Source organism: Hemiscyllium ocellatum, chromosome 12, assembly GCF_020745735.1.
Source record: "Hemiscyllium ocellatum isolate sHemOce1 chromosome 12, sHemOce1.pat.X.cur, whole genome shotgun sequence".
Taxonomy (NCBI): domain Eukaryota; kingdom Metazoa; phylum Chordata; class Chondrichthyes; order Orectolobiformes; family Hemiscylliidae; genus Hemiscyllium; species Hemiscyllium ocellatum.
Window position 1 is genome coordinate 70,537,867 of NC_083412.1, and position 25,549 is coordinate 70,563,415.

Sequence of the window (25,549 nt, forward strand, 5' to 3'; positions counted from 1 at the left end):
TAATTTCACCAAAACCTCAGAACTCCTCACTTTTTTTCCACAAGAAATCAAACCTAAACAATGTAACCAATGGATAAGGTGAATATTGTAAGAATTTTTCAAGCTTTAACTTTCTGGTGTCTCAGTGTTAACATTTTAAGGATGTTAAAAATGTGGTTTAGATATGTTTCACTACCTCTGTTACAAATGACAACTCTAAGTACTGCCATTTTGGGCCAGTAGGGATTGCTAGTAAGTGCCAGCAACCTTAGAAGTTTTGATATCCCAAAAATGAAAAATACAAATTATATTTTTATTTATTGTGATTTCCTGATCTCTAGGTGTTACCTGGTAGTTTTGAGCAGATGTGCAATTATTCACTCAATGCAATGATCTTTAATGAACATATCAATCCAAATTACTGTGCATTGATATGAATTAGCAAATAGAATGCATGCATTGTGATGGTTAAGATTATATTTTGTTCTCTTGCAGATATTGACTCTAGCAGTGTTCCTTCCATAACTTCAGTGTCCAGCACGAGGATGCAGGTAAATAATACAATAATTAGCTTATATTCTTATATTCGGCCATGCTCACCTGACTCCAGAGCCACAGCAATGTGGTTGACTCTCAACTGCCCTCTGAAATTGCCTAGCAAGCCACTCAGTTGTCCCAATTGCAATGAATCTCAACAAAGAAATGAAACTGCATGGATAACATGGCATCGATGCGTGTGTCAGAAAAGACAACAGTAGAAATAACTCTATCGACCCGGCAAAGTAGTCCTTACTAACATTTTGAGGGTGGTGCCAAAATTGGAAGATCTGTCTCAGACTAGTCGAGCAACAGCCTGACATAGTCATACTCATGAAATCATACCTTACAGCCAATATCCCATACATACCATCACCATTCCTGATATATCCTGTCCTGTTGACAAGACAGACCCAGCAGAGATGGCAGCATCTTGGTACACAATCGTGAGGGATTGTCCAGGATGTTTGTGCATTGAGTCTGGACCTCATGAAATTTCATGGCTTCAGGTTAAAAATGGGCAAGGAAATTGACTGGTTACCAAGTACCATCCTCTCTGAGCTGGTGAATCTGCACTCCTCCATGTTGAACAACACTTGGAGGAAGCACTGAAGGTGGCAAACGTGCAAAATGTACTCTGGATGAAGGGCAACCTTTTCAAGCAGAGGATGGTGTGTGTATGGAGTTAGAGGTGGTGGTGGAGGCTTGGTACAATTACCCATCCAGATGCCTTTTGAATAATGTATGTGAATAGGAGTGGTTGAGAGGGATATGAGCCAAATGCTGGCAAATGGGACTAGGTCAGTTTAGGATATCTTAGTCAGGGCAGGTGAGTTGGAACAAAGGGTCTGTTTTCGTGATGTATAACTCCATGACTCTTACTTGCAAATATCTAGGATTGGATTGACAAATGGCAAGTAATGTTCACATCAAACAAGTACCAGGCAATGACGACTTCCAATAAGAGACAATCTAACCACCACCTCTTGTCATTCAGTAGTGTTACCGCTGCTGAAGCCTTCAGGTTAATGTTGATCACAAACTCAACTGGACTGTCCTCATAAACGCAATGTTTCCAAGAGCAGATCAGGAGCTAGGAATACAGTGACGAGTAACTCACGTTATGAATCTCCAAAGCCTGTCCTCCATCTACAAGGTACAAGTCATGAGTATGAAGCTTGGCACCATCAAAGGAGGGTTGCAAATCTGCTCCCAGTCCCACAGGGTACCAGTCTGCCCCCTGTCCCACAGGGTACCAATCTACTCCCAGTCTGACAGTCCCAAAGTCTGGAAACTTCAGCAATGAAAGGTGAATCAATTGAAGATGTTAGAGGCATCCTAGGTATAAAAGTGATTTAAGGAAATGTTTAATCCAGAGCACGTTTACTTAATATAGTGATCAGGATAATGTGATGCACGCACACAGTGAAGACAAGTTCAGAAGTTTTGCTTGGAAGCATTTGTAGATGTTTAATCTTTGATGGAACAGGTGATATGTAAATTTTTGATTTATTATACAAAAGACTATAGATTTCTGTGAGGTGAATGTTTAAAATTATATCTAGGTGGTAAGTTCCAGCATTATTTACAATAATAATTTTTAAGGCGAATGTTAAAATCAAAGCTCAAAAACAATTGCAATGTAAATACTGGGTTTTTGCATTGCTTTTTCCATCTAGTTCTGACCTTCTCCTAATTACTTAGCTTCTTGGTTGAAATTAGTTAATTTTGCATATACTGAGATTGAAACTTTGAGTCATTTTACATCTGCATTTACCAGTTGATTCATCAGTGGAGTTGGAATTTAGTTTTATTTAAGACCACATTTAATTTCTTACAGGGATGTATAAAGGCCCCCATCAACCTACACCAACAAAAAAAAAGGATACTCAAACAGTAAGTAACATTGACACTATAATTTGCTAATTTAAGTATTTTTAACATGTTTTGATTCTAACCATTGTTACAAAGTTGATTTTTTCATTTTGGAAGTAATTAGGAATGGCTTCCTTAATGTGCCCTTGTATGATTCCAGAAATAAATACGACTCAGGTAGTGTCTGCTTTGTGTTCCACCCTTCTTTCTCTCACAATGAAAAAATCAAATGCTTTCTTCCCTCCTTTCCTTTCCTTTATTTTCTCTTTTACCATTTTTCTTCCTTACTTTGATTTTGTTTTTCTTGCTCTGTCATTCTCCTAGCATCCTGTCTTCTCCTTTTCTCACATTTATTTTCTTAGAATTTAGTTTGTATGTTTTTTTTCAGAAGCCAGTGTCAAACAATGATACTTGGTATATTAGTTCTGATTTCATAAGGATGGTGAGTTGCATCGCACTTTCATAGCTGCTAATGGCTTGTGTTTTCACCAAAATTTGTAGTGGGACACATAACAAAAAGTAGTCTAGAGGAAGTGTAAAAGGTGAAGAATGAGAGTTGTTGTTGAAATGGAAATGAGAATAGTAGACTCATCAACAGCTGCCATCTGAAAAAATGAGGATAGAGGTTATCTTCACAAGCAGGTGAACTTTGTGGTGAGTCCAGAAGGTTGTGGAGATAATCAAATGAATGTAAACAAAAATCTGCCCTTCAGAGTTGCTGCTCTAGTCGATCTGATCATGGCTGATCATCTACTTCAATTCTATCTTTCAGACTGTTTTCATAGCCAGCGCTTTTTTTCTAATTTTTCTTCCCAGCTGCGCAGGTTTCCTGGACCAGTGCATGACAGTGACTTTCAGAACCAGACGTCAATGCCACGATCAGTACGCTGACATTGATTGCCATGTGCAGAACATTAGAACGAGGGTTGTGTGAGCATGTGGACTTGCAGCTTAGAGGAAATGATGTTCATATTCTTTAATAGCCCAAAAAAATCTCTTGATCTGGGTTTTGATATATCTGTAATCTAATCTATGCATCCACAGCTTGCTGGTGTAAAGAATTCAAAAGATTCACAACTCTTTGGGTGAAGAACTTCTTCCACCTGTCAGACTGAAATGGCCTATCTCTTTCAGTCATAACACCTTGTTCTGGTTTTCCAGGTCAAAGTAACGCTTCCTCAGCATTTAGCTTTCCAGGAGTCTCGAAGAATTTTGTCAGTTTCAATTAGAGTAAAGGATAATTCGTCTGAACCCTCAGGAATACCGGCCTAGTCTACTTAACCTCTCCTTGGTGAATAATTCCCTCATCGCAGGAAGCTGTCCAGTGAACCTCTGTCTGCATTCTCTCTATGGCAAGAATATACAGGGTATTTCCTTTGGTAAGGTGATCCTGAAGTGTGGTCTAACTCTGTTCATAAGAATCATACAGTTGCAAAGAGGCCTTTTTGGGGGCCTACAACTAGTTCCATTTTCCCATACTAGACCCATAGCCTTGAATGATAAGACACTTGAACTGGTCATCCCTGTACTTTAAAAAGTTGAGGTTTCCCTCTTCAACTACCTTTCCAGACAATGCAATTCAGACCTCCAGAGAAATTCTGGGTGAGAAAAGATTTTCCTCAAATCCCCCTTTACCTCCCACCTTCCACATTAAAATCTAAGGAGAACACTTGCTTTTTCTATTCATCCTATCCATGACATTCAGAATCTTATACATCTCTATCAGCACCCCTCAACTTTATTTGCTCCAAAGAAAACAACTTGAGTTTATCGACCCTCTATAACTGAAATGCTGTACCCAGGCAACATCCTGGTGAATCTCCTTTGCACCCCCTTCAGTGCTATCACATCCTTCCTATAGTGTGATTACCAGAACTGCAAATGTATTATTGTAGTAAAACATCTTTGCTCTTGTAGTCTAAAAATATTTGTAACTGAGTGGACGCCCGTAAGTCTTTAAATTCTGGTTGAAGATTTGTAGCTTGGGTGTCCGTAGTTGTGGTTCTGTTCGCCGAGCTGGAAGTTTTTGCTGCAAACGTTTCGTTCCCTGGCTAGGGAACATCATCAGTGCTGTTGGAGCCTCCTGTGAAGCGCTGCTTTGATGTTTCTTCCAGTATTTATAGTGGTTTGTTCAAGCCAGACAGAGAACAGCCAGGGAATTCCTAGAGGCATGGCATTCATCCACAAACTCCATTAACAGACACATGGACCTGGACCCCATATACAAACCACTGCAGCTGAAACTGACACCCGGAAGCGGCAAGAACATCCATCAACAGACACATCGACCTGGACCCCACATACAAACTACTACAGCTGAAACTGACACCCGGAAGCGGCAAGAACAAACCACTATAAATACCGGAAGAAACATCAAAGCAGCGCTTCACAGGAGGCTCCAATAGCACTGATGATGTTCCCTAGCCAGGGAACGAAACATTTGCAGCAAAAACTTCCAGCTCGGCGAACAGAACCACAACAAGTCTTTAAATTTAAGGCATCAAGTGGTATGGAGCAGTAAAGGGAATATGGTATTAAGATAGAGGATTAACGGTGGAGCAAGATGAAAAGCAAAATATCCTCCAGATGTCCCTGGATTCCACACGAGGACCTTAAAAAAAATGTAGGAAGGAGAAAATCTTAACGCTGTTCTTCTGGGAAGGGGGATGTGGAGGGATTGAATTTTTATTGTGAAAAGCAGGTAGTTGGAGCAAGAATATCAGAATAACTTGAAATGAGTGGTGAGAACATTAGAAGAGTCCGTGACACTCAAGCTTGACACCATCCAGAACAAAGCAGCCACTTGACTGGCACTACATCCGCAAGCATCCACTTCCTCCACCACTAACACTTAATAACAGCAGTGTCTACTGTCTACAAGGTGCACTGCAGAAATTCGCCAAAGATCCTCAGACAGCGCCTTCCAAACCTGTGACTACTTCCATCTAGAAAGTCAAGGATGGCAGATATATGGAAACACCCAACCTTCAAGTTCCCTCCAAGCTACTCAACATTTTGACTTGGAAATAAATCACCATTTCTTCACTGTTGCTGGGTCAAAGTCCTGGAATTCCCTTCCTAAAGGCATTGTGGGTCAACTCTCAGCAGCTGGACTGTAATGGTTTAAGAAGGCAGCTCACCACCACCATTTCAAGGCCAACTAAGGACTGGCAATATATGCTGACCAGCCAGTGACACCCAATCCCACAAATGCATTTAAAAAATTAATGAATGCAGGTAAGAAGAGACTGAATAAGAAAGAAAAATCTCATCAAGATGGGAACAAGTTCATTCTGTGGGGTGAGAACAAAGTTGTTCAGTGGGTTTACCAAGGGAATCCTGTTTGTGGATCTTTGAAGGAAATAGAAGTGGGATGTGTGCAATTGGAAAGATGCAAATTGGAGACCATGCAGCAAGGCTTTCTAGGTTCTTATGAATTTACTTCATTTCATTTAGACAGCAATAAGTTGGTGTTCAGTAGTAAGGAAGAGATGCCCAAGAGTTGGGTTCATCCTCAGCTAGGTAGAAGTAATTGTGCCAAACAACAGCACAGCACAGCACGCTTGTCTGCAAGTTCAGTGACAGAGTTCTACAACTAAACAAAGGCTAGAGAAAATGAAGGGACAGAGAAATGTTATGATTTGTGTCATACTAGCAGTTCTCCATTTAACAAAATGGAGAGGGTTAGAGTGGTTATTTAATAACATATAGGGAATGCAAGTTGCTGACTTTAGCAAGTTTGAATACATGACTCCAATCTCAAGCAACTTGGTTGATTCCTAATCACTCTCTAAAATGGATCACAAGTTTCTCAAATGTTACATATATTCACATAGACTAAAGCAGTTCAAGATGAAAATTCATGCTATCTTTTTCAGGGCAATTAGGAATGGGTTGTGGAGCAAGATGACAGTGGAATAGGGCTCATGAGCCAGGGCTCCTCCACTTCAACTGCTTTTCTTTTTTCTTTTTCTCTCTCTCCTCTTTTTCTTTACTTACCTCTGTCCTGAGTTTGGACAGTTCAGTAGCAGCGAGGGATCCCAGCATGTACTCATGGCAGCAACAAGAGAGCCTTTACTTACTTTTCTGGGGTGAGCACAGGACCTGTCATCGGAATCAGCAGAAGTAAGGTAAGCCCAGCAGAAAAAGATGGCGTCTGAGGAACAGCGACTTAGTCATTGGTCGAGTCCAGTGCTGGTGACGGCAAAGCTATGGCAGAATAGCATCATGAGATGTCAAGATACACCCATCAGCAAGGTTTGTAACTGACATTGGTGGGTCCAGCATAGACTGCATTGAGATGGTGGTGGAGAATTAGTGAGTGGCGAAAAATCATCCCTGAAGAGTGGTGACTTCAACATTGGTTGGGTCCGCAAACATTGTTTGTGGTGAGACAATGGAGGAGGATTGCAGTGCGGACATCATTGATGATGAGCTAGCTTAGGACTGGTGGATTGTCTTAAGCTAAACCTTTTCAATTTTTTTCTTATTCTTAAAACTATTCAAAATGGCTCAGATCATAGTGACCAGTGGAAAAGCTTTTTTTTTAATTTCTCACTGTAAAACACATGTGACAATAAAATGACTCATTCCTAAATGCTGGTATTTCCAGCCACTTCCATGTTCAGAGAATGTCTAGAATATTTAATTTTGTAAGTGCTCTTAGGTACTTCCAAGAAGCATTATCAAACAATGTTACAAGAATATAATGAGAGCTGGAGTCAGTCATTCGGCCCTTTGGGCTTGCTGTATTCAGTAACTCGGAGGAGACAGTAAGGACTGCACATGCTGGAAGTCAGAGTTAATAGATGTGAAGCTGGAAGAGCGTAGCAGGTCACAGCATCTGAGGAGCAGAAAAGTCAACATTTCGGGCTGAAACTCTTTGTACGGACTTTATTAGGATAATGGCTGATTTTTTTACATTGACGCCTTCTTTCCACCCAGTTCCCAGATCATTTAATATCTTGGTATACAAAAAAAAACTGTCTTTCTGTGCCTGGAGAATATTCAATAACAGAACATCCACAGCCCACGAGGGTAGAGAATTTCAAGATTCTCAATTCTTTCAGTGTAGACATTTATCCTAAGCTCACGTAAATCATCAACCCATTATTCAGAGACAAGAACCTCATATTCTAGATTGTCTATTGCCCTGTCAACACCCTAAAGAATTTCATGTTTAAATTAGATAACCTTCATTGTCTTTTACCTAGTTATATACTCTCTCCACATTGCACAATGCCCTAATCTTGAGAATTGGCCCAGTAAATCTTCATTGCACTCCCTCTGAAGCAAATACGTCATTTTGGATAAGCAGACTAAAACTCCACAGAGTACACCAAGGCTCAACCCACCAATGTCCTGTAGAATTATATTAGGATTCTTTACTCATATACTATAATCCCTTTTGTGATAAAAGCTAACATACTCTTTGTCTTCCTCATTGTGCATGTACTGTATAGGATTGCAAGTTGAGTAAAAGATATGAGTTAGAGAATGAGCTGCACAGATTTGGATGAGTTTAAGTTTGTGGAAGGTGGGAATTCAAACAAGTGTTTTGGCTAGTCTATAGCCATGTCTAAAGGTACCAAAGGCCTGAATTAAGGTTTTAACAGTAGTTAAGCAGGGTCAGGTCTAGCAGCGTTTTGGATATGAAAGTTGTGCAATCTTAATGGCATAGTTTTATGGCTGATGGTACGTCTCGAAGCCAAGTATGGCATGGATGTTGCTAATAATCTGGTTGAATTACAGATATTTGTTGGGAAGAGGATTGGAAGTAGGTAGTTAGGAACTGATGTTTATATCAGTGGCCAATGACAGTCACTTTGTTCTTCCCGGTATTTTGATGGAGGAAATTGCTGCTCGTTTCATATTAAATATTGTACAAGTGGTGTGATACGTGGAAGGCAATTGAAGGATTAAGAGATGTGGTGACATATCGACTTGGATTTATTGGTGTGCATGTGGAACCTAGTGTTTTCAGATGATTTTGATGATGAGCAGCATCTGGTTGAGAAATAGGAAGATGCCAAGGATGGATCCTGGGGTAGAAGAGACCGCAGGTTTACGTGCCATTGCATTTGATTCTCTGGAGGAGAGACATTTGAGGAAGAGGAGGAGCGGACAGAAAGAGACCAGCAGGCAGTGCAGGGATCCCCTGTGGCCATTCTCCTCAACAATAAGTATATCATTTTGGATACTGTTGGCGGGATGAGGGGTGGGGGGGGGGGGGGGCGCGGAGGTGGAGGTGAGACTTACCAGGGCAAAGCAGTATGGTACAGGGCTCTGGCACAGACTCTGAACCTGCTGCTCAGAAGGGAAAGAGGAAGTGGAGAAGACCAGTAGTTATTGGGGACTCCATAGTTAGGGGGACAGATAGGAGGTTCTGTGGGGACAAGAGAGACTCACGGTTGGTGTGTTGCCTCCCAGGTGCCAGGGTTCATGATGTCTCTGACCATGTTTTTGGGATTCTTAAGGGGGAGGGGGTCCACATAGGCACCAATGACATAGGTAGGAAGAAAGGTGGGGATTTAAGGCAGAAATTCAGGGAGCTAGGATGGAAGCTTAGAGCTAGAACGAACAGAGTTGTCTCTGGTTTGTTGCCCGTGCAACGTGCTAGTGAGGCAAGGAATAGGGGGAGAGAGGAGTTGAGCACATGGCTACAGGGATGGTGCAGGAGGGAGGGTTTTGGATTCTTGGATAATTGGGGCTCTTTCTGGGGTAGGTGGGACCTCTACAAGCAGGGTAGTCATCATCTGAACCAGAAGGGTACCAATATCCTGGGGGTGAAATTCGCGAAGGCTACTGGGGTGCGTTTAAACTAATCCAGCAGGGGGATGGGAACCAAAATTGTAGTTCGAGAATAGAAAAGATTGAGAGGGAGGTCAAGTTTCAGGGATGCAAGATGGCACCGGCATGCAAGAAGTTGGTTTGAAGGGTGTCTACTTCAACGCCAGGAGCATCCGAAATAAGGAAGGTGAACTTGCAGCATGGGTTGGTACCTGGGACTTCGATGTTGTGGCCATTTTAGAGACATGGTTAGAGCAGGGACAGGAATGGTTGTTGCAGGTTCCAGGATTTAGATGTTTCAGTAAGAACAGAGAAGATGGTAAAAGAGGGGGAGATGTGGCATTGTTGGTCAAGGACAGTATTACAGTTACAGAAAGGATGTTTGGGGACTCGTCAACTGAGGTAGTATGGGTTGAGGTTAGAAACAGGACACCCTGTTGGGAGTTTTCTATGGGCCTCTGAATAGTTCCAGAGATATAGAGGAAAGGATAGCAAAGATGATTCTCGATAGGATTGTGAGAGACAGGGTAGTTGTCATGGGGGACTTCAGCTTTCCAAATATTGACTGAGAATAGTATGAGTACTATAGAACACCGGTTTTTGTCCAGTGTGTGCAGGAGAGCGTTCTGACACAGTATGTAGACAGGCCAACAAGGGGCAAAGCCACATTAGATTTGGTACTGGGTAATGAGTCCAGCCAGGTGTTAGACTTGGAAGTAGGTGAGCACTTTGGTGATAGCGATCACAATTCTGTTATGTTTACTTTAGTGATGTTCGAGTAAAAAGTGAGGTCTGCAGATGCTGGAGATCAGAGCTTAAAATGTGTTGCTGGTTAAAGCACAGCAGGTCAGGCAGCATCCAAGGAACAGGAAATTCGACGTTTCGGGCATAAGCCTGATGAAGGGCTCTGGCCCGAAACGTCGAATTTCCTGTTCCTTGGATGCTGCCTGACCTGCTGTACTTTAACCAGCAACACATTTTCAGCTCTTTCTTTAGTGATGGAAAGGGATACTGGGCAAGAGTTACAGCTAGGGAAAAGGCAATTACGATGCGATTAGGCAAGATTTAGGAAGCATAGGATGGGGAAGGAAACTGCAGGGGATGGGCACATTAGAAATTTGGAGCTTATTCAAGGAAAAGCTCCTGTGTGTCCGAGATAAATATGTACCTCTCAGGCAGGGAGGAAGCTGCAGAGCGCAGGAGCCGTGGTTTATGAAGGAAGTGGAATCTCTGGTCAAGAGGAAGAAGAAGGCAGCTTATGTTAGGATGAGATGTGAAGGCTCAGTTAGGCTGCTTGAGGGTTACAGGGTAGCCAGGAAAGACCTAAAGAGAGAGCTCCGAAGAGCCAGAAGGAGACATGAGAAGTTATTGGTGGATAGAATCAGGGTAAACCCTAAAGTTTTCTATAGGTAATTAAGGAATAAAAGAATGTTGAGAGTAAGATTAGGGCCAATCAAGGATATTAGTGGGAAATTGTGTGTGGAGTCAGAGGAGATGAGGGAAGCACTAAATGACAGTATTCACGCTAGAAAATGATAATGTTGTCGAGGAGAATACTGAGATACTGGCTACTAGACTAGGTGGGATTGAGGTTCACAAGGAAGAGATATTAGAAATCCTGCAGAGTGTGAAAATAGATAAGTCCCCTGGGCTGGATGGGATTTAACCTAGGATTCTCTGGGAAGCCAGGGAGGAGATTGCCAAGCCTTTGGCATTGATCTTCAAATTGTCATTGTCTACAGGAATAGTGCCAGAAGACTGGAGGATAACAAATGTGGTTCCCCTGTTCAAGAAGGGGAGTAGAGACAACCCTGATAATTATAGACTAGTGAGCCTTACTTCATTTGTTGGTAAAGTGTTGGAAAAGGTTATAAGAGATAGGATTTATAATCATTGAGAAAAGAATAATTTGATTAAGGATAGTCAGCACGGTTTTGTGAAGGGTAGATCGTGCTTCACAAACCTTAGAGTTCTTTTGAGAAGGTGACCAAACAGGTAGATGAGAGTAAACCGGTTGATGTGGTGTATTTGGATTTCAGCAAGGCGTTCGATAGTAGGCTATTGTACAAAATGCGGAGGAATGGAATTATGGGAAATATAGCAGTTTGGATCAGTAATTGGCTTGGTGAAAGAAGACAGAGGGTGGTGGGAGGGTGGTGGTTGATGGGAAATATTCATCCTGGAGTCCAGTTACCAGTGGTGTACCACAAGGGTCGGTGTTGGGTCCACTGCTGTTCATCATTTTTATAAACTACCTTGATGAGGGTGTACAAGGGTGGGTTAGTAAATTTGCAGACGACACAAAGGTTGGTGGAGTTGTGGATAGTGATGAAGGATGTTGTAGGTTACAGAAAGACATAGAGCTGGGCTGAGAGGTAGCAAATGGAGTTTAACGCAGACAAGTGTGAGGTGATTCACTTTGATCAGAGTAACCAGAATGCAAAGTACTGGGCTAATGATAAGATTGTTGGTAGTGTAGATGAGCAGAGAGATCTCGGTGTCCAGGTCCACAGATCCTTGAAAGTTGCCACCCAGGTTGATAGGGTTGTTAAGAAGGCATACGATGTTTTAGCTTTTATTAATAGAGGGATCAAGTTCCGGAACCATGAGGTTATGCTACAGCTGTACAAAACTCTGGTGCGGCCGCACTTGGAGTATTGTGTACAGTTCTGGTCACCGCATTATAAGAAGGATGTGGAAGCTTTGGAAAGGGTGCAGAGGAGATTTACTTGGATGTCGCCTGGTATGGAAGGAAGGTCTTACGAGGAAAGGCTGAGGGACTTGCTACTATTTTCGTTGGAGAGAAGAAAGTTGAGAGGTGACTTAATAGAGACAGATAAGATAATCAGAGGGTTAGATAGGATGGACAGGGAGAGCCTTTTTCCAAGAATGGTGATGGCAAGCACAAGGGGGCATAGCTTTAAATTGAGGGGTGATAGATACAGGACAGACGTCAGAGGTAGTTTCTTTACTCAGAGGGTAGTAAGGGTGTGGAATACTTTGCCTGCAACGGTAGTGGATTCGCCAACTTTTAAGTACATTTAAGTCGTCATTGGACAAGCATATGGACGTACATGGAATAGTGTAGGTTAGATGGGCTTCAGATTAGTATGACAGGTTGGTGGAACATCGAGGGCCGAAGGGCCTGTACTGCGCTGTTATGTTCTATGAAGAGGATGGGGTCAGCCATGTCCAAGAATGCAAACTGGTTGTAAAAGGTAAATGTTAATAACTGCTTTTGCAGTAACTAAGGATGTGATTTGTGACTTTGAACAGATCTATTTCAGCACTGTGACAGAGTAAACTTTTTGATTTACTGAGCAATTTGTTAAACTTGATTTCAATAGCACTTTCTTATTCCCTGATCTCTACCTAATATGAGAGAAGCACCTTGACGTACGTTTCTCTCCAATTCATTCAAGATCCTAACATTGTTTTCTGTATCAAAGCCACTACTTAATTGGAATTTGTTGGTAACGTATATGACCATTCTTTTATTGTGTTGGTTTAAAATGCTAGAGTTTATAACAAAATTAATGGAAAATTTCAATTAATTTCAACACTTGTTTCTTGTTTTAAAAATAAAATTCAACTGCTGTTCTTGGGCAGGATACATTGCCAGAACTGTTACAGAAAAAAAACCAAAATGTAGCTATTTAGGGATTGGACAGGAAAGAATCTGTGCTCTCTAAGTTTACTGCCTAATGGTTTGAAAATCATTTAACAGGGTGACTTGATAAGTTGTGAGCTGAAAATGTGTTGCTGGTTAAAGCACAGCAGGTCAGGCAGCATCCAAGGAACAGGAAATTCGACGTTTCAGGCCAGAGCCCTTCATCAGGAATCGGAGCCCAAAACGTAGAATTTCCTGTTCCTTGGATGCTGCCTGACCTGCTGTGCTTTAACCAGCAACACATTTTCAGCTCTGATCTCCAGCATCTGCATTCTTCACTTTTTACTGACTTGATAAGTTACCAAGGTCAATAATATTTGCATAAACATTGTTGTGAAAATCCACTTTGTGTTTTAGTACATATTCCATAAACTAAAAGCCATAACTTTTGGGTTGGAGCTGAAAGAGTTTTACAAGAAAAAAGGGCACTTGATTCAGAGCTATAACTCCATCAAGGCCTGGGTTTATTACACTTGAATGTATTTATCTTGCAAAGACAGAATGAATAGTGAATATACTTGAATGATGAGTGATCTGTCTCTAAGCTTGTAATAGAATGAGGAAGTCTGGTAAAAGTGATGTAAAACTCCATTAGCAATCTAATTAGTTTAGTTAAATTCAGAGTTTAGTTAAAGGTAGACTAATCTCTTTACATAAACAAAATACTGTGAATGCTGAAAATTTGCAATAAGTATAAGATATGCTGTATTTTCCAGAATTTTTGTAGGTAATTTGTTTATATTCCTCTGAGCCAATTCCAAAGCATGGCACGGTGTCTGAGGCAGGATGTGGGGCAAGTTCTTTTAACTAATGTATCTGTTTGCTGAAAGAAGCAAGCAATTCGGTTTGGGAACTGAACGAGATGGTTGCCGATTTTTGGTCTTTTCTATGCTGCAGCTTACTGTTTGAAGAGTCTAAGGAAATTAGTTATGTCGCCTTTCAAGAGAGAAAATACTAACTTTAGTATTCCCCGTTTAAATCATGCATATATCTTAAGCTCCATTTGTGTTTCATAGCAACATGGAACTTCGGAGAAGGCCTATGCCTTTCCACCCTTGAAGCTGCTCTGCCATTCAATATGTTCATAGATGATCTGGTTATGGTCTCATGTTTTTTTTCCTGTCTGTGGCATATGAGCTTTGACTCCCATATCCAGCAAAAATCTATCAAACTCGACCTTAAATAGATGTCATGTTCCAGCGTACATTGCTTTCTAGGGAAAGAGTTTCATATTTTAATGACGTTCTGAGAGGGGGGGAAACAAATCTATTCGCTCCTTTATAAGAGAAACCTCATTCTTTATGTATTTACCCTAGTTTTCGATTCTTTCCCCAACTCCCACAGCCACCCCCCCTCCCCCCATCTTGCCAACCCCCATGACCCTAAACCAGACAAACTCTTCCAGTATCCACCTTATCTAGGTACCATACAAGATCTTATAAGTTTTGTTAAAGATAACTGCTCAAAGAGTATAACCTTAATCTTCATTAAAAAAGCTCTTACTTCCAGAAATGAGTTGAGTGAACTGTCTCTATATTCTTTTTCAACCCAATTAGGTTAAGCCTGCACTATACTCCAGATCTGGTTTCTGGAGCAATCTGTAGCTGCAGTAAGCCTTCCCTGCTTTTCTGTTCCACTCGCTTTGTAATAAGCAACTGTATTCAATTTGTCTTTCTAATTTCTTGCCATATCCGCGCACTAATTTTGACATCCATTTATCAGGGTATCCAAGTCCATTTGGAGCATAGAGTTCTGCAGTCTTTCTCCATTTAAATAGTATACAGCTTTTCCTGCTAGGATTGGATAAGTTTACATTTCTTCACATTTTGACCACGTTATATTCCATCTGCCAAATTTTTTAATGATATAAAAGTATTAGGCAGATCTGTTCTGGCTTTCGGCTTGTGGAAGAAATCTCCAGTGGTCCTCAGAGATTTGTGACAGCAAATAATTTGCAGACTTGGCCACTGAGAAACTGAGAGAAAGCAATTGGGTATCTGCCTACAACCCAAAGGAGGAGAGGCATTGATGTTCGTGAGAACGAGGGTGGAAGGTCAGGTAGCCAAAAATAAAAATGGAAGGGCCTCCAAAGAATCCTTCCTCAGAAACGTGGAACACGGAGGAAAAATTAATTCCAGGAGGCTATGGCATATCTATTGGGTTAGTCCCCTTTTAAGTGAATGAGCCTTCAAGAATTCTGGGAGGATAGCAACAAGTAAAAGTGAGTTCATAGACTAAGTAATTGTTTACTGTAAGTATTTTTTAAAAAAAATTTTGATAGGCCAGATAATTTGTTTTTTGTTTTAAAAATGTGAAATTTTAGAGCATTGTTCTGCCAGTTGATTGCTGGGTGTTTGGATTTCTTACTTAAACGTTAACGGTCCATAATAACATATTTGAAGTAAAAATGCCAGGAAGCAAACTTACATTTTACTAGTTACTTTTGGTTTGTTCTCTGTTTTTGTTTGATAAATGGGTTATCTGTGTCTGTGCTATATATTGAGCTTTTTTTAACTTTTGGTAAACTGCATAAGAGTTTAAAAGGCAATGAAAATATAGCTTGAATTAATAGGCTTTGAAAGTTGAATATAAACCTCACGATGTAATTTTATTTTTCATCAGGGATTTTTAATCTGCCACAGTAAGAGATTGAGGCTAAAACGTGTTTTCAAGAAGGAACTAGATATAGCTCCTGTGGCTAAAAGGACCTAGGGATATGGCAAGAGGTCAGGATTAGGGGGATTGAGCTCCACGTACAGCTATGATCATATTGAATGTCAGAGCAGACTCGAGATTGAAAGGCCTACTTTTGCTCCTATCTTTTGCTTTTGTGAAAGTAGTTGTACAAGAGTAAAGCATGAATCCTCTCAGCTGTGTCAATTTTCAGTCAGTGTTGTTGGTAGTGGTGGTCATTCATATATACCACACTGGTGATTTTAGCCTTTCAAAATTAAGCAATCAAACTGAAGTATGAAGTGATAACTGAAATTTTTTTTTTCCCCTCTCAGGCCCTGCATTCTTATTATGGATTCACTAAGAGCAGCTTCACAATTACACACAGTAAAAATTTTACGAGAGTGAGTATTAGTAATGTATATTCTTAGTCACTTGGTATGCAGATCTTTTGTCAAACTTTTTTGTCTTGCACTTGTCAGGACAATTCACAGGATTATCAAAATAAAGAGGAACAATATTTTTATACTGAATGTGCAAAGCATGTTATTCTATCTATTAGGGGTCATAGAAGTAAGATAATTTATTTGAATTAACAGGAATCCTCAAAGTATGAAGATCCTTTTCAGTTTGCTTTACAACTTGTGTTTGATAAAATGTTTTGGATATTTAAAAGGCTCATTTAATTGAAAAAGGTGATTACCATTCAGTTGGATCTGGACCATAATGTATAAAATTTAAATAAAATTAAGAAATTAAACTGGATTAGCCATATAAATACTGAGCATGCTAGAGGCTCAGAATCCTGCAATGAGTAACTAACCTCCTCACTTCCCAATGCCCAGCCACTGTCTACACTGTCAAGAACATGATGAAGTATTTCCCACTTGCTTTGAAGAGTGCAGCTCCAGCAACACTCAAGTTTAATATTATCCAGGACATAACAATCTGCTTCATTTGGAACACTCCGGAAGTGCCTTTTCCGAGTCTTTACATCGCTCGTCGATGTTTGTACACTCTCTAGCATCACCACAGACCAAGGACCAGGTGATACTGGTGGTATATGAGGCTGGTTGTTATTGCCATTATTAGCCGGGACCTACTGATGTTGGCAATGTTGTAGGATTTTGTGGACCGGCTTCCCCCTGGTTTTATTTTTTATTTTTATATATTTTTTTTGGTGGGGTTCGGCTGGTCCTTGGCTCGGTGAAGGATCTTATCTCACCGTTTATGGTTATTTGCTCACTTGTCACTGAAGAGTTGTAAGAGTTCAAGTGTCAGTGATAGAGTGAGTCTTGATGTCCTTTGGGCGAACGTATCTCGATGCCAAGGAATTTCATGAGGCAGTCATTCATATCCAGCCACTTGCCTTGTGTGCCCATCACGAAGCCAAAGTATTTGGGGTCCATGCCTCCCATCAATTCTGTGACCTCGGCATTCAGATGTTTATATTTCTCTTGTTTTTCCAGCCATGCTGTTTCCAGTGTTTTACCATCATTCTCGTACTGCACTGTGATATCTACAAAGGGGATCTTTTGGTCTTTTTTAAATATGAGATCCGGCTTCCATAGGGAGCCGTCTTTTGTCAAACAGCCTGGGCTCCACATACGATGTCCAGCCGTACTTATTGACATGTTTCTGCAACTGGTTAGCGATCTTGTTATGGTGTTTTATTCGAGCATTTTTCACGAATGGGCAGCATCCTGAGATGTGTGATATGGTCTCGTTTGGCGTCTCACACCTTTGGCATGGTTTGTTTCGGTTTGGCCTTCCTCTAGATAATGTGCTTCTTGTCGGGTATAGATTACACCGCAAGAGCACGCTGTTTATGAATCTAGAGGATTTTTGTTGTACTCTGGCTTTTGTCCAAGAATTAGAGATCTTGTCATCTCTAAAGTACTGGATGCCTGCCCCTTGACATTCCAGCTTTTTCCACTTTCGAATTCCAACTCCCTCCAGCTAGCATACCTATTGGGTGGTTTTGCTCGCCCCGCGTTTGCCTCCTCCACAAACATTCACACCACCCTTCCCCTACCTTCACCAGCACTGGTGTAGACTAGCAGCAGTATATGTCATCTCCAGGATGCACTGAAACTATTCACTAAGCCTCCTTATTCAGCACCTTAAAAAACCCAACCACACTACCATCTTGAAGGACACAATGGCAGCTACATTGAAAGACCACCTCCTGCAAGTTCCCCACTAAGATGCTCAACTGTCCTGACTTGGAGATATATTGACTGTCAGTGTGATTGGGTCAAAATCCTGGAATTTCCTCACTAACAGCACTGAGGGAGTACCTACAGTAATTAGGCTGCAATGGTTCCCAGAGGCAACTCTCTATTACCAAATCAAAGGAAACTACAAACGTAATTGGCCAGTATTTATTCCCCTCTCCCCCCATGATTGAATAAACAAACCATGGAAGTTGGGTGTTCTTTATCTGTTGTGTATGTAACTCTGTTACTGTAACCTGAAATCCACATCCATGCTCCTGTCCCTTCTCAACTTGACTTCAGGACTCTCATGCACTCCCTTGCATAAACTCAAATTCATTCAAAGCATCAGTACTTTAGGACCACTGAATTATCATCTTCTGTCACTGGCCTATTGAGTGTTAGTAGCTGATGTGTTGGTTCTGGATTCCTTTCTACAAACTTTGCAGTTGCTTTGACCATTTGAATCTCTACAGTCCCTCTCACGCTGTGCTGTTTTGATTCTGATTTACTTGTTTGCTTCTATTTATTTCCTTTCCAGCATCACATACTGCTCCTTCAACTTTTCACTTACTTTGAAGTTTTATTTCCTCATCCCTTTTTCCACCAATTCCTTGAGCCCTATTTGTCTGTCCAATCCACCTACCCAGTTTTTTTTGTAGTGTTCTTATGTTTTGCTTCTACATTTTTAAATATATATTTTATATATTTATATGGTTTGCATATTTAAAGTGCTGGACGAATACAAATTGGTAATAGTATTGATCTACTTTGGGTCTGCTGAATGTTATTTTAAATCTTACTACAGTTCTGCTGTTTTAATACATTTCTCATTTTCTTTAATAGGTATCTACAGATTGAGTGGGAAGTGAAAAAAAGAGGACAGCGCAGTTTCACAGCAGAAACCATGAAAGGCTCAGTTCCTAGAGTTCCTAAGCAAGATAACAGCAGTGACTGTGGCATTTACTTACTGCAGTATGTGGAAAGCTTCTTTCAGGTAACTTTTTTTGATCAACTGGGTGTTGCTTAAGCATTGGAAATTCAATCATGCTGAAATTTTCAAATTAACTTTCTGAAGCAATCAATAAAAAACTTGCAGATTGAATTGTATGTGGAAAATAAAAGTTCTGTGTTTATAATATGTGAAATTACAATGTTCAAAACGGGGACATTGTTGCATTCCGTTAATGGAACATAACCTCTCCACAAAAGAAACTAAGCAAGTGCTAATTGACTATTTTTCTTCGAAATGTAACTTTAAATTCATTGTCTATGTAATTTTGCGATGTGGTTTGAATATGAACATAATTGCTATGAATATGGCAGTAAAAAAACCCGTTCAGAAACAGAATGTGTGAATGGAAGCGAAGAGCAATAGAAGAAATGGTTCATAATGTTTTGGCAGATTAGCCAAACTGTAAACTAATGTCTGTAGTTGTATCAACTGTCCATGCTAACAATTTGCTGCAGGTTGTCAGAGGATGTAGTCCCTTTCAGTTAGTTTTTGATTGAAATCCTGAAGTTTCGTCAGTAATAAATTTGATCAGAACTCAGTATGAGAAGTGAGTACAATTGTCTGTACTTTCTTTTCAGCATTTCAATGCATTGCATGCAGGTAGAGAAAGGCAGTTGTTAAAACTAGAATCTCAAAGAATTTGGTCACATACTTGTAGGGTCTTTGGAAACCAGTTTCAATTGCAAAGACATGGATTAGTATAAAAGGGAAGAATTTAGAGTGGAGATGCCTGAGAGAAGTTCTTGGTAAAAGGGAATAATAATTAGTGTGCAACATGGGGATCAGACTGGGTATGCTCTTCAAAGTTTCTCGGTGTGGATTATACATTTGCAGTTTGTAAAGGAGTTAGCATATGTATGTATATGTGTTAGGTACCTTTCTTGGCCATATTTTGCACAGCTGCAAGGATCAGACTGTCACAATTAACAGTCTCAGATGAAGGGCATCTTGGTTCTACTGATCAAAATGAGATTGTTGTTCCAAAGGGCAGCTACCAAATATGGGTACTAAAGTTAAATACTTATAGTAAGAAAAGTCACTGAAAATAGAACAAATGTTTGAATGTACAGGATGAGAAGCAACAGGTTATGTCCATGGATTAGTAACATGAAGTATAAAAATGAAAGGCAAATAAATGAAGTATAAACTTTTGACCATGGCTCTAGGAATTAACATGCTCCTAGAAAGGGATTATAAACATTTAAAAGGAATCCTGGTATTAATAAAAATGCAAGATCAAACACAGAGACAATGCAGGAAAAACAATTTTGAATATTTTTATGGGTGTGATGGCAACACATACTTGGGAGTGTAGGTCAACTTATATTATGACTGCATTTTTGCAAGGATGTCAGATCAAAATGCAGAGGAGACACTGGAAATTAATTGTGTATGTGGCCTAATTCATGCCTCTAAGTTTGGTAGTTCTTAGTTGGTCTTATGGAAATTGGATGGTCTTCAGTTGAAAGCACACTGTGCAATGTTTTACTGGCATTATAGGAGTCAGCTTTTAGGCAACTTTATGATTCATAGTTTTTTTTTAATGAGAGGAGGGAACAGTGAATTTGAAAGCAAAAATTCAAACTGGGACATCAGCTTTCAGGGTCTTTTAAGTGCATTAGATTAGAAATTGGGTAAGTGGATCAGGAGATTTGTTTGCAGCAGCAATCTCATTGAGAAAATGTTAGTGTCATTGTTGTTAGTCAAAGTAGCGTCTCATTTGAAAACACAGACTTCCAAAACTCAAACTCAAAGGGAAGAATTGTAAAGCCGAATTGGCTCGACGCCCAAACAACGCCTGAAGCCTTAGAGTTAAGTATGGTCATGCAAACACGCCAAGGTGGGAGATGTTATTTGCACAAGAAGAGCATTGATTAAAATTCAGCATGAGAAGTGGGTACAATTATCTCTACTAAAAATTAAAAATAGAGCATTGTACTTTGAAATTTCCATTATTGTGAGATGCCCGTTATAGGAATTGTTTTTAGAGAGTCTCTGCAGGTTCTTGGGTCCAGGAGAGTTATAATTTTTCTTTTGAGAGATGGAGGAAATGTTGCCCTTCAGTGTGGGAAGCTAAAACGATCAGAAGAGAAATAAAAAGTACATTTTGCATCATGGTTCGCCACGGGTAAGGTCCCGGAAGACTGGAGGGTAGCGAGTGTTCTGTCATAATTCAACAAGAGCTCCAAAGAAAAAGCCTGGGAACTATAGACCAGTAAGCCTAACATAGGTAAGTTACTTGAGAAGATTCTGAGAGATGAGATATACAGAGTTGGAAAGACTGAGTTTGATTAGGGGTAGTCAGTATGGCTTTGTGAGTGGGAGATCATGCCTCATAAATTTGTTAGAGATCTTTGATGAAGTAACCAGGAAGGTTGACGAGGGTACAGCGGTAGATGTAGTTTATATGGATTTCAGTAAGGCCTTTGGTAAGGTTTCACATTGTAGGCTGCTCTGGAAGATTAGATTGCATGGAATTCAGGGCAAGCTGGCAATTGGCTTGATGGTAGGAAGCAGAGGGTAATAGTGGATGCTTGTCGGACTAGAGGCTTGTGAGTAGTGGAGTTTCTCAGAGGTTGGTGCTGGATCTATTACTCTTTGTTATCTATATGAGTGATTTGGATGAGAGTGTACAAGGCATGATTAGTAAGTTTGCTGATGACAGTAAAATAGGCGGTATATTGGAAAGGGAGAAAGGTTATCAGAAATTGCAGCAGGAACTTGATCAGCTGGAGAGATGGGCCAAGAAATGGCATATGGAGTTTAAAATAGACAAGTTTGAGGTCTTGTATTTCAGAAAGTCAAATCAAGGTAGGAGTTTCATGATAAATGGTAGGGCCTTAAGGAGTGTAGTGGATCAGAGAGATCTTGGAGTTGAGGTTGACAGTTCTCTGAAAGTGGTCACAAGGCAGTGAAGAAGGCTCTTGGCACACTGGCCTTGAACATAGAAGTTGGGAAGTTATGTTTCAATTATACAGAACATTGGTGAGGCATAATTGGAGTATTGTGTTCAGCTTTGGTCATCTTGTTATAGGAAGGATGTTTATTAAACTAGAAAGAGTGCACAAGAAATTTACGAGGATGTTGCCTGGACTCAATGGTTTGAGTTATCGGGAGAGCTTTTTTTTCTTTAGAGCGTAGGAGACAGAGAGGAAACCTTTATCAAGGTGGTATAAGATCATGAAAGACATGGATAGGGTGAATGCACTTAAGTCTTTTTTCCAGGGTTAGATAATCAAGGACTGGAAGGGATTAGTGTAAGGTTAGAGGGAAAAGAATAAAAGGGAACTGGAGGGGCAATTTTTTTACACAGAGAGTAGTATACATATGGAATTGGTTGAGGTGGTTATATTAACACCATTTAAAAGGCGTTTGGACAAATACATGGAAAGGAAAGAATTAGAAGGACATGGGCCATGTGCAGGGAAATAGGATTACAGTGGGTGGATATTTTGGTCGGCATGGACCAGTTTGGGCCAAAGGGCCTGTCTCCATGCTGTAGGGCTCTGTCTCTTAACAGCAGAAACCCTTGGTAGTAGCTAACGTGGTAATTTTCTTGGTAAAGATATTGGATGGAATTCAGATTCAGTTATAATACTCACGCTGCATCAGTAATAGGTTGCAATGGGATAATGTCGAGAGTGCGTTGCTGGTAAAGCACAGCAGATCAGGCAGCATCCAAGGAGTAGGAGAATCAATGTTTCACACCAGAGTCCGTCATCAGGAATGGGATAATGTACATATTGTATAATATTAATTATATAATGCATAATCCTGCCTGCGGGCTGTATTTGGAAAAGTATAGTGAGGATCAGGGAATGGTAAAGGTAGGATTTTGGGATGGGATTGTTCTGGTTCATTTGAAAACCTTGACCTCTGTACTTTTGTACTTTGCAAAATACATGACTGATCAATTTTTTATTTATATCTGGCATCTTTGTCGCTTCATCTGGGGGGTTTGCAATTCGATCTCGTGCTGCCTCACTAAACTCCATTGTATTTCATGTCCCTTGCAGATTGCCCATGTTCTCCTGTGAATCCTCATATCCAATCATCCAATATATACTACAGACAGTCTTCAGGAACTATGTACACATTCAATTTGCAAACAAAAAAAAATCACATTTAGTTTTATTCTGCTATTACCAAGTTTTAAGTTTCTCATATTGGATTAGTGGATGGCCTGCTGAGTTGATGTCATTAATTGCTTTTGATACTTAGCTTGGAATTCATAATAGCTACAGCTGTCATAACAAACTTTCAGCTAGAAGTCCTGAGATGTACAGAACAAAATAGTATCCCATTTCGACATTAAAGCAGAGGACCTGTCAATCAATCGAGAGTAGATGCAGAGTTTTTTTAATTTTACGAAAGAGTTTTATTTAACAGCTAGAGCTGTCAGTTTGAAGCACAAAGCATGTCAGCAGAACCATATGCCATTTTCTTTATACTTCTATGATACTTTCTGTAATGGCACAAATACTGCAATGCATGGCACAACTTGCACAATTGTGATTAATGTAAACATGCACTGACCTTTGCAGAACAGATCCTTGATGAATCATAGCATCGAAAGCCACATCAATATCGAATCTGGTAGTGACACTTGAAGTTTTTGCACTTCAGAAAATACACCAGCATGCACACATAGAGTGCGGGAAGAAATGCAATTTCTTGTGGCCCTCACAATGGGATTCCAAGTTTGGTGGATTATGTGTGCATAAATGATGTGGAACAGAAAGTGTGAAAATGACTTATCTGACAATAAAAACCTCTGTTCAGAGTTCACAACCCAATTCGCAGCTCTGTGGGGAGGCAAGGCTCTGGCCTTTGAGATCCACTGGATACAAGTGGATATGTAAGAGATTATGTAAATCAGTGAAGTATATCAAGCTGGTCAACAGAGGAAAGATGATGAAAAATGATTATCTAAGGTTGCAGAGAGAACTAAGTGGTGCAATGTACCATTTTCATCAGGATCTTTGTAATGTTGGGATCACTTTTAATTTTAGATGATACTTTATTGATCACTAGAGTAAAGTTTTGTTTTGGTACTTATTCTGAGCATTTTTGAGTCTTGGGCCATTTAGTATAGCTTTGTGATGTATTCAATTTATTAACTGAGTTTTGTTTAAATAAGTATTGAGGAATTAATTTCAGAACACTGTTTACTCTTACTTTGGCCTGTTTTCTTCTTTGCAAAATTTGTTTCTTTTTCTCTTTTTCACAGAAACCCATCACAAGTTTTGAATTACCTTTGCAGCTGGATAATTGGTTTCTGCGAGAGGAGGTAAAGAAAAAGCGGGAGGAAATACAAGATTTAATTCTACAGTTACACAGCCAGCAGAGAACTGATAACTAATCAACCTGCAAATGAAGGACAGATATTGTAACCGATCATTTCAAAGCTGCTGATCATCAAGTATCCACACATCTTGGAAATATGAAGATTTTAAATTCAACTGTAAATTTTGAACCAGCTGACCAATAATGTGTAGCACATTCAATTAGCTCTGTTTATAGTGGTGTACAGTTTAATAAATTATACTGTTTGACTTTTTGGCTTCTTGCATTGTTTTTGGTTATTCCATTATTGAACCAACGATTCATTTAGTTCCATTGCCCTGGCAATTGTTAAAATGCTTATGCATGAATTGGAACAGGGCAAAGGAGGTGAGGACTCTGAAATTGTACATTGCAATTTTATCTTGAAAGAAATGATGCTATTTTAAGGTACAAGTTTCTAGTTTTAAATCAATGATGACTTTTTCTCTTCATAACTTAGATATCTTTCCATTAGAGTGCTTAAAAGAGACCACGTTAAGTCGTAAACATTTTAACCATGATGCAGATTGAGTAATGACTACCGGTACACGGGCAGGCTTTGCTGAAAGGAACTTTGAGCCATTAAGTTTTTTTTTCAAAAAGATGCAGCAAGGATGACCATTTATTATTGCTGCTGTTGTTGAATCCTTTGAGCCAGTGCTTATTGCAAAACAAAATGTGTCCCGGTCTAGGCTTCCATCATCCAGTTGTATAAAAGCTCATTTGTGGCATCTAATTGTAACTAATTTTATTTTGGCTAGAACAAATGTGCATAGCACGTTATCAGACCAAACGCTGAAACTGGTATCTGAGTTTCCTTGTAAAGTTCCCATTCAGTGTGTTCTTCATCCTGATCTAACCTTTGAGATGGGAATATGGGTCAGAAGGCGGGCAAAGGAGAGAATAAAGGAAGAAGCTGAGCAGAAGTTAATTATTATTAAAGAAGACGTGCAAACCTGAGCGATTTTATTTGAGTCATTGTGAACTATCCACTATGCTTTAGCAGACAATTCATTTTAAGAGCAAGTTGTCTGTCTGAATTGCAATGTTTGGAATGATAGATATAAAAAGACCTAAAGGAAAATCAAAGACAAAAATATTGTTGACCATTTCTTATTTTGGTTTTGAAGACCTTTTTTTGTTGATTTCAAGTTTGTGATGAGTGAGGGGAGGTAGAATATCAGCAAGTAAGAGGGGCATGGAGCAGAAGAAAGAATAAATAAACCTTTTGGAAAGTCTGTTCATCCTCTGAGAAATGTTGATTCTAGCTGTTCCTCCAACATGTAGTTTTCATTGCTCTTGAAACAGGTCTGAAAGATTTTATCTAGTTACCTAGAAAACCAAATGTGTAAATATAGAAATAGTATACTAATTTTGAATGTTTTGCAAAAACAACTGACAGCTGAAATGAAAATGAAGCAATTAAATTTCATAGGACAATGATATTAATTTTAATCATGTAACTGTTCA

The 25,549-nt window shown here is 39.9% G+C and overlaps 1 protein-coding gene across 2 annotated transcripts in view; it reads left to right on the forward strand.

The window, feature by feature from the left end:
* The window catches only part of senp7 (SUMO specific peptidase 7), a 115,140-nt gene extending 90,826 nt beyond the window's left edge, over window positions 1–24,314 (forward strand). For both annotated transcript variants that reach the window (XM_060833155.1, XM_060833156.1), the window contains 5 exons: window positions 475–530; window positions 2,357–2,412; window positions 15,859–15,927; window positions 18,586–18,736; window positions 23,985–24,314. In XM_060833155.1, coding sequence (XP_060689138.1) covers window positions 475–530; window positions 2,357–2,412; window positions 15,859–15,927; window positions 18,586–18,736; window positions 23,985–24,116 — 464 coding nt within the window. In that variant the 3' untranslated portion in view covers window positions 24,117–24,314. The remainder of the gene's footprint in view (window positions 1–474; window positions 531–2,356; window positions 2,413–15,858; window positions 15,928–18,585; window positions 18,737–23,984) is intronic.
* Window positions 24,315–25,549: the final 1,235 nt, after the last annotated feature.